General features: G+C 44.2%; 1 protein-coding gene across 1 annotated transcript; it reads left to right on the forward strand.

The window, feature by feature from the left end:
• Positions 1-2,440: 2,440 nt before the first annotated feature.
• LOC146316901 (G-protein coupled receptor 22-like) lies at positions 2,441-8,852 on the forward strand. Its single transcript, XM_084734683.1, has 3 exons — positions 2,441-3,039; positions 4,144-5,322; positions 6,543-8,852. Exon 3 carries the CDS (start codon positions 6,547-6,549, stop codon positions 7,861-7,863), a length of 1,317 nt encoding a protein of 438 aa, XP_084590809.1. The 5' UTR covers positions 2,441-3,039; positions 4,144-5,322; positions 6,543-6,546; the 3' UTR covers positions 7,864-8,852.
• The last annotated feature ends 1,016 nt before the right edge of the window (positions 8,853-9,868 follow it).

Genomic DNA, 9,868 nt, shown 5'->3' on the forward strand with positions numbered 1-9,868 from the left:
CACGGTAAGTGTGGTATAATCAAAGAAATGCACACACTTGCGTATCGACAGGCACATGCGGACAGCATATCCATGGACGTCTACAGGCACTCCGAGTGAAAGAGAGAAAAACTGTAGTGAAAATCAGACAGTCGAGTCTGGGGACAGAGAGAAAAAGCTGGATGAAATATTAATGGGAATGAAATATTAACGTCATTCTTCTATTGAACTCTGAAGTTTTGGGAATGCAGTGTTTTTTGCAGCAGCATGTTTACCCTCCTTTAAACTAGGAAGATTCCACAAGAGCCATGAAAAGCCTGTCAAGTGGTCGGTTCAGCGTTTTCATATACACGTCCACTTTCCACTCACTCCAGGATGCTTCTTATGAGATGTACAGTGCCTTGAGTTGCAGGCAGTGACAGAGAAGCTGTTTTGCACTGATGTGCTGTGTAATTATAGTCTGACAGCTAGGGGCGTACAGATGGATCCCGTGTGGGAAGCAGGTACTTGATGTTGGGTGCATACATCAAGGTACACAAACATGCAATCCGTACGACACACATGCACCCAGACCTGCATACAAAAAAAACAGACCTGTACACACTACCCAACAACTACACACCAACCACCATGGATAAAAGCTCCGTCTTTCCCGCCCCCCATCTGTCAAACTTCACATCTTGTCACACATACGGTTCCTCCCAACACATGTGCCAAGCCACATACCATGCAATGTGAAGATCAAGTGAGAATTAGAGTTGATGACAGGCTTAAAAACGTGCAAGAATGTGCTCAGTTTAATCCTCCAATAAATGGTGGTCTTCTTGTGTCAAGTGGAAGAGGAACACACATCTCTGCATAATCAGGGGTATCCAATGCCCTCAATAATACCAGATTGTAATTGAGGTTTCTCCCCTTGACCTTCAATTTGTTCTATATTAGAGAGTCGTCATTGTTACAGTACTGAGGAAGAGATTCCATCAAGAAACTCAGTTAGTTGTGACTGCAAAGCTCATCATGCGAGGTGTAGGGCTGCAACGATTGATGTCGTTATCAATTAATGTGTTGAACATTTGTTCAATTAATCAGCTGAGTCTTATATAATGTTATATAATAATGAGAAATTATCTCAAAATAATTTAAAAAAATTCATAATAATGACTTACAGGATTTTTTCTCACATCACAAGAAATGGACTTCCATAAGGAGAGACAGCGCATGGACAGTAGCACAAATAAAGACATTTCATAGAGGAGATGACCGTATATTAAGCTATTTGTCACTGTTAACAGAGTATCCTGTCTGCAGTGTAAACCACAGGATTGTAGAGTAACATTACGCTGAGCAATCAAAGAAAGTTTATATCACATCGACACTTCTGTCCTTATTCCATCTCTCTTTTCAACAGTTCAAACCAGGATCAAAATCTAACTCACCACTGGTTATGCCCAGTCAGAACCTCAACAAAAGACACATAGAGACAGGAAAGAAGCACATATGAAGCGGCGAAATCAGCTGGGATTGTGCGGGTGTGGCATCAGGGGAACTACACAGGGCTTATAAGTCCTAACTGAGAGGGCAAGGCAGCCATGGCGGTTGTGGCTGACATTAAATTACTGCCCTGATACCAACACGCCAGAAGTATTCAACAACATAACACTAGGAAAAGCAGCAAATCCAAATGTGGTATTTCATTTTGGAAAAATTACTCTGTTGTGCAGCGAGTCGACATTAAATGCCTTGAAAACTAAGTGAAACATCTGCCGCACCTGCAAAGTGCAATTATTGAACTGCCACTGCGGAATAACACCACCTGAAGTATTTTCTGTGAGCTTTAATCGTTAGTTTATCAGGTGGCAGAGCCATAGCAACAGATGCCCCCTTCTTCTTTACTGGAGGCCGTCAGGCACCAGGATGCCCTCTGGCAATAATTGCACCTGACAAATGAGCCTTGACAAAAGAATGGAGGGTGGTCAACCTCTTACTGATCTGACAGAGCAACTTAATTGAAACTATCAATCAGAGCCACTATCCTCTATCTCTTCTTTTCTGACTTCTTTCCTGCATAATCCATTTCTCCCACTCACAGCTGCAAGAATTTATCTCCTCTGTCAGTCTCGCTGCCTCTCATGCTCACTTGCACACGCATATTAAGACCTATGCATGTGCGCAAAATCAATACGAAAAATATTGCCTCTCTCTGCCGGCTCTCCATCCTCATCATTCCCCCTACGGTGCACAAACACATTACTTGTTCATTACAACGTGACAGAGCTAATTAATACATCATCACAGAATTTTCTGCTGTTTTTCCTTCAACAGCCTGCCTATGAGCTGACTCTGCAGCAGGTTGTGTGTTTAGCGCAGTGGCGTCTAAAGTCCCTCTGCTAAAAGCGTAGTAGAAGCTTTTTTTTTTTTTTTTACAAATCACTACAGCCCCACACGGGATGTCACTGCCACTGTCAGGGAAGAGAGGATGGAGTCAGAACAAAAGGAAATACCTCCGCTTGCCGGTGAGGAAAGGGTTAAGCCTATTACAGAGGACCAATCAGGATTGGGGGAGCACTGCAAACCTCCGCAGTAAGAGAGAGAGAGAGGGAACAAGGGAGAGAGAGGAGAGCAGAGCGGGAGATAGAGAGATACCAGTAGTGTGATGTTTGCACTCCTATCCAGGCAGTTATGGAGGGAGGGAGTGCAACACAGAGTTGGTGAGATGATGATGAGTATTCATAAACCGGTCCACATGGATGGATGAGAGGAAAAAAGGGGGGGGCAAAGGGAGAAAAAAAGAGGAATCCCACCAACAACATCCCTGTCAGGACTAATCTCTGTGGACTTGTTTTCCTCAGTCTGGGACTCAGGAAGGAAAGAACATCTGTCAGTTGTGCGACCCTGGTGTCTTCATCAATATTCAATCCCACTTCTTGGATTACTGCTGAAAGGAGCAGAAGATAAACCAACAGTTTTTATCAGGCGACCCAGATTGTTGCAGAGCTGCGAGGAGAGGGGGACAGCGTGGTGTATGGACCAGCTCCGGAGCATCTGTGTTTACCCTGCATGGTGAGCTTTGCCGTGTTTTGATGGGGCACTCTACTTATTGGTTTGATTTACAGCACTCAGCTGAGAGGAGCGTATGTGACAGCGCATAAAACTCAATGCCAAATATCTCAACAAATGCATGGGATTAGAAACCATCAAGCACATAATTTCTGGGATAACTTCAGTTATGATGAATGGTTGCAAGACTTCCATTGAGAAGCCTAAGGTTATGGCTCAATTCAAAACTATTAGTGAATTATTTTAAATTTGTTCAGTCTTAAAAGCCAAGTAGCAGCTACTGTAAACACCACACACTAAAAGGATTTAGATAATGTGTTTGTGCATTAGGACATCTGAATATTCTTGTATTTACTGCTACACACACACACACACACCATAATCCAAACTGTCAGGCTCTACGATACAAGAAACTTGATATGCAAATGTGCACTTTAAAGCTGTGCATCTTTATGCTTTTGCCTGGTACAGAAGCATGGGACTCATTGCTCATTTCTGCTGACATTGTGGCATAGTAAAGTATGGCAACCCTCGCTGAAACAACCTTGAAGAATGACCGACATACCCCTTTGTAGAGATTGCATGGATCACATATAGTGACGCGCAAGGGGAGCATTTATGTCTACATGACAAGTTCCCCAAGGACTCACACTGCACTGAAGCTCTAAACAAGTCTGCCCATCATAAAAATTATATGACAATACCATCAGCACTGTGGCTGTGCAAGTGACATACAATAATTTACTCTAAGCATTTCTTTCTGTATTAATTTCCATTATAAGCAACATGAAAAGCAAAATATTAGCATAGTTAATCTTCAATCTGACAACAGGAGGCTGGGATGTAATACCAGTCGCTTTTGTGTAAGCCCTTTATTAGTGCTACTGTTATGTTAATGCATTAGCAAAGATGTAAAGTGCATCAGGCGATGCACAGGAACACAATAAGACATCACAGGCTTGTTGCTATGCTAATGAGAGTTTCCTTGTCGCCTCTCTTCTCAGGATATGTTTATTTTCACTAACGCATCCCCCACACTTCCCTCTCCTACTCCTCCTACTCTCTCTCTTTCTATCATCCATTACCCTATCCTTTCTCTCCCTTCAGGTCACTGTGAACGACTGATGCGGGCCTGAAGGACAGACAGACAATGTTGTATGCAGCTCCTGCCTCCTAAAGTCCAATTCTTGTCTGGGATCTCTCTCTCTCTCTGTCGCTCTCTCTCCGTCTGATGAACTCACTTCCACTACCTCGTGAGGATGACCTTCTCCTGAATCACTGAATCACCCCCCCCCCCCCCCTCCCGTGCACATATAAATACTGGTGATCACAAATGTCACAGTGGTCACACATGTCATGGTGATTGGGCACACATGCACTCTAATAATCCGCTCTGCTCACGCCATCACCAGTGATTGAGGGTTCAGCATGTGGAGGGGCAAACTGGAGACCTCTGCTCGATTTACAAGTCAATGGCGGCTGGAGCCAGGCGTACAGAGACTGATGAGAAAGGTGGAGAGTGAAGGCCTGTTCCATTAGTGCTCCCAGGGGAGACATGGGCCTAGACACTGCCCGGACGCACTGACCTCTCCTGGACAGATTCTGGACATTACTATGGTGTAAACTGGGGAATCTACAGCACACGACTGGCTGACAAACTGTGCCTCTGGAGTACAAGCTAATGGATGTAATTATTTTTTGTATTTGCAGATCTAACTTCTCACTGTGCGCAAAAAAAGCAAAAAGCGAGGATTTGGATCGTTCTGCGAGCGGTACATTCCAGCCCTGCTCAGGGGAAAGAGTCTGTGTTTCTTTGTTTTCTTGGTTGGCTGTGTCTCTCCTGCCTGGGAATATCATGAGATTATAAACAGGAGGTGGCTCCGACATCTTATCCCTGTTCCACTCATCCATCAGTGCTCCACCATCACCACAGCAAACGGACCAGAGATCTGAGAAAAAGTCTGTAGAGGACATTAGCCTATATTCTTAAACATCCACTGGGCGCAGGTGGCCGATTCCGTAGCTTCCTTGCCATTGAGGTCAGGGGAAAAAAGAAGTTGGCAGCCCGTTGACAGTCTTTGGCGCGACGGACAGGTGCTTTTCTGGCTGTCAGCCTCTCTGGGAGAGACTAGCAGCAAAAGGAAAAGCCTCGCTGGGGGGCTCTGCTGGAGCGGAAACACTTTTCCACCGGCTATGTTTGGATGTGATGCTCGTCTCTGTGGATGTAACATGGACTCTATGGCCTGATTACACAGCCCTGGTATTCAGATAGTGCTGGAGGGAAGGGTAAATATTACAAAATACCGTTTGTTGTTCTCCATGTCATCTAGAACCCTGTTCACGTTGGATTTATTTCTCTAGGAGGTTTCAATATTATTAATCAGTTAGTTTCATTTATTCTTGAGTGCTGGTGCATTAGATTTTCTCCCTCTAACCCAATATTAATTACAGTCCCAAATACCAACTGCTTTTGCACTTGTTAGTCCTTAACATATTTAAGTCCGGAGCAAACATCTTGTATTTTAAAGTGCATCATTGAGAACTGAAAGGCTGCTAGTGACAACGTTTGGCAAAATATTCTGACTTTTATGAACCACCTCTGGTAATTTGGCAACGACTAAAATGCTGAAACAAATAGGGTTTGGCAATGTCTGCCAGATTGTTATATGATGATGTCAACAGTGAAACACTGCCTCTGAACCCTGATACACCGCTAGCTAGCTAGGCTGAGGAGGCTATGCTAAGAAAACAATAGCGCCAATAACAACGGCAATTAAAAGAAACACACAAACAGCTGTCCACATCGTCTACATAATAAAAAATAACGGAACAGTGAGACGCAACACTGCAATGACCAGCAGTTTGTTTATTTTCTCCTGAGGGGACACACTACCTCAAGTAAAGGGTAGAGGGTTAAGGCATCGCTGACCATCATCATCATCCATTGGTGATGGAAAATGCCATCGTCCACTGGGCCAACCCTCACCAGAAATGTTGGGTTTAGTTACAAGGGACCATAGCAACTATTTAATCACCTGCCTCCGCCCTGTAGTTCTACTACTGTCCACTTAAATGTTCTATTCAAGAGAACTAAGCTGCTACAGAGCCAAAACATACAAAGCCATTACAGCTATGATGTTTTTAAAATTCAATTTTCTCCAAAGTGTTTCTGCTATGTGCCTCCGCTGTGGACGCAGCTGTCTGATAAAGGATGGCGATAACAAAAGTAGAAGCTGATTGAAGCAAGATAGTTGGTAGTTAGTCATGCCATTCGAATAGCGAGACAATCAAATCAGCGTGGCATGGTAGGAAAAAAGTTCCTGTATCCGCTGTCTGAATTTCTCCTTTAAACTCAAAAGGCTTTCTCATCATTTGATAACTGGCAGCATTAATGTCTGACAAGATTTCTCAGATTTGGGTTAATCACAACTTTCTAGAAATGCACAAACACAGGCTTCTTCTTTTCCTCTTCATAGACCCTCTTCTTCTCTTCTCCCCGCATGCAGGATAATGCATATCCTTCCCTGGCCGGAACAAGAAGCCACCATGAGCAACGTCACGGTCACTGACAACACTGAGCCCATCAGCCGCACCATGAGTCCGGCAACCCCCAGCCCTTATCCCTATCCTGTTAGTTTCCAGGTCTCACTAACTGGCTTCCTCATGCTGGAAATCCTCCTGGGCCTGAGCTCTAACCTCACTGTTCTCGCCCTCTACTGTATGAAGTCGAACCTCATTAGTTCTGTCAGTAACATCGTCACAATGAACCTCCACGTGCTGGATGTGCTGGTTTGTGTGTGCTGCATCCCCCTCACCATTGTGGTGGTGCTGCTGTCCCTGGAGGGAGACACTGCTCTGGTCTGCTGCTTCCATGAAGCCTGCGTCTCTTTCGCCAGTGTCGCCACTGCTGCTAATGTGCTCGCCATCACCCTCGATCGCTACGACATCTCAGTCAAACCGGCCAACCGGGTGCTGACCATGGGCCGTGCCCTAGCCCTGCTGGCTGCCATCTGGGTGCTATCTTTTGTTAGTTTCCTCGTACCCTTTATTGAGGTGGGCTTCTTCGCACAGGGGCACCCTGATCTGAACCAGACGGCGGTGGAAAATGTCGTCCACACTAATCAGTACTACACAGAACTGGGCCTCTATTACCACTTGCTTGCTCAGATTCCTATTTTCTTCTTTACTGCCGTCGTCATGCTCATCACCTACTCAAAGATCCTGCAGGCACTCAATATTCGTATTGGCACCCGTTTCCACGCTTCACAGAAGAAGAAGGCTCGCAGGAAAAAGCGCCCATCCATGACGGCCATGACAACGCAGCAAGAGGCCACAGACGGATCCCAGAGCAGCGGCAGCCGAAACCCAACACTGGGTATGCGTACCTCTGTCTCTGTCATCATCGCCCTGCGCAGGGCTGTTAAGCGCCACAGAGAAAGGCGAGAGCGCCAAAAGAGGGTTTTCAGGATGTCGCTCCTGATCGTGTCCACCTTTCTGCTGTGCTGGACGCCCATCACAGTACTCAACACAGTCATCCTGAGTGTGGGCCCCAGTGACCTGATGGTCAAGTTGAGACTGGGCTTCCTGGTCATGGCTTACGGGACCACTATCTTTCACCCGCTACTCTACGCCTTCACTAGGCAGAAGTTCCAGAAAGTGTTGAAAAGCAAGATGAAGAAGCGGGTGGTGTCGATCATTGAGGCAGATCCTACCCCTAATAACGCTATTATCCACAACTCCTGGATCGACCCAAAGAGGAACAAAAAGGTGACATTTGAGGACAAAGACGCCAGACAGAAATGTCTGTCTTCTGAGGATGTGGAGTGAAGGAACTCATCTTTAGGGTATACATAAGCAGCTAAAACTGACATCAGGCCACGGTGAAAAAGGGAAAATGTTAATCCAAAGCAGTAATGTAAATAATAATGTGCAATAGAATGTACAAAAATAAGAAGTGGATAATTTATTACTATTTATTGAGAACAAAAGTAGGTTTCATAGATACACTATATACTGTACTGTAGATATTGCATGGCTTTTTGTAACAGTAGCAACATACAGTACATTGTGTACATACGTAATACATGTACAGCTTAGGGTAAACAAGGTATATAAATAGAGAAAGAGAAGTAGGAATTGTTATGTATATGTATATTTATAATAAACTTTGTGGTCACTCACATAACGCAGCAAAAGGCTTCCTATTCTCCCCTCCCCCAAGTGAAGTGTTTGTGATTCTCTAACAGCTTTGAGATTACTACCATTCATCAACATGCCACTTGCTCTGACACCACACCCCGCATTCCCCAGTGACCGCTGACCTTATTGCCTCGGAGCCCTCCAAGGGAAGGCCCTTAGACCCAAATGAAACTACAGGTATGAGGATGTGACAATGACAGACAGGTCAAACATGGAGAGACAGAAGGAACAGAAAGCAGGCAGTGCAGTAGTGCATGTCATGTTGCTATTAGGGCTGTCCCCGTCTCAAAGTTTTTTCCCTGCCCAGGCATTCAAAACAAATAAGTGACAATTTGTTCTTTTTTTTCAGTTCAGTGCACCACACTCAATGCCTGTATCAGCCTGCACGAGTACGTTTTACCAGTAAGGCAATTAACTCCTTTCATCGTCATCTGAAATGTGAAATTATCAGATTTTCACAGTCAGAGAAAGTAAAAATGTGCAGCATGTGCAATGCTGTTGCATTGCTCTGCATACAGAGCTGAAACTTGTCAACCAACCGCTTACTTCACCCTTCTCTCGTCAGTTAACAAGAGAATGCTGTCATGAGGATTTTTTCAATATGTACGCCAGCTAATAAAAAAAAACACCTGCCCGACTGGAAGAATCTCAGCTGACAGAGTATTCTTCGACTAATGATTTGAATCTTCGACTTTCAGGGGACAGCCCGAGTTCCTACAGCTGAAAAGATACGGGGGTACAATCACTGGCTTTAGAGTTAAAGAAGCTGAACACTTGCATACCACAGACACATCTGAACACCGTGGTTCTCATCACCTCATTTGACATAAACCAGATGTAATCAAAGCCTAGTCTGTTTCATTTCAACAGTCACGTCTTCGAGCCAAATGGAAAATCTACAGCTGCCTTATTTTGGTTTGATGAATTGAGCTTGACTTATGGTAGGACAGGGACTGTGACAAGGAGAGCAAACACTGAACACAATGAAAATAATAAATATTGTTTTAATGCTCAGAGGGAACACAATCCTCAAGTGTTAGGCTTTCATATAGAAATTATTTAATCAAACTAGAGGAAACTGTTGAAAATGGTTGTATTATCAGATTGTCTGTTTTTAATAACACTACCCTAGCAACAATGCTCTCCAAATAAGCAAATCCATAACTGCAATAAAGAACTCCTGCAAAAATCTCAAAGCCTAATAAAAGATTCTGTTTACAATACACAATAACAGATAATGAAGTTCTTCTTCGCTGCCTGTGTATGTCTACCAATAGTGCGTGTCCTCCTTTGTTTATCAAGGAATGAGACAGTGAAATTGTATTTCCCAAGTGGCTGCTGCTGGTAGATTATAACGCAGCCAGCCTTGTACTTTTGGCTCAATTTATCTATAAACCAAGTTTGCCCTAAATAAGTTGGAATAATTTATTCATACAGCTGCAGAAGCACTTCAGTAGTAAGAATCTACGAGGGGAAAAAACTGTCAGCTTATTACATTCAGTCTGCAGTCTAATACCAAATCTAGATGCAGAGTTACACTATCCATTAGCATATAAAGCCATGCTCAGCTAGCCTGGCAGCTCACTTCATTACAATTCCTGGGTCAAGGCTTGCTTTCTGTCTAAGATCAGGA

Source organism: Lutjanus erythropterus, chromosome 13 (assembly GCF_056507025.1).
Source record: "Lutjanus erythropterus isolate fLutEry1 chromosome 13, fLutEry1.hap2, whole genome shotgun sequence".
NCBI classification, from domain to species: domain Eukaryota; kingdom Metazoa; phylum Chordata; class Actinopteri; order Lutjaniformes; family Lutjanidae; genus Lutjanus; species Lutjanus erythropterus.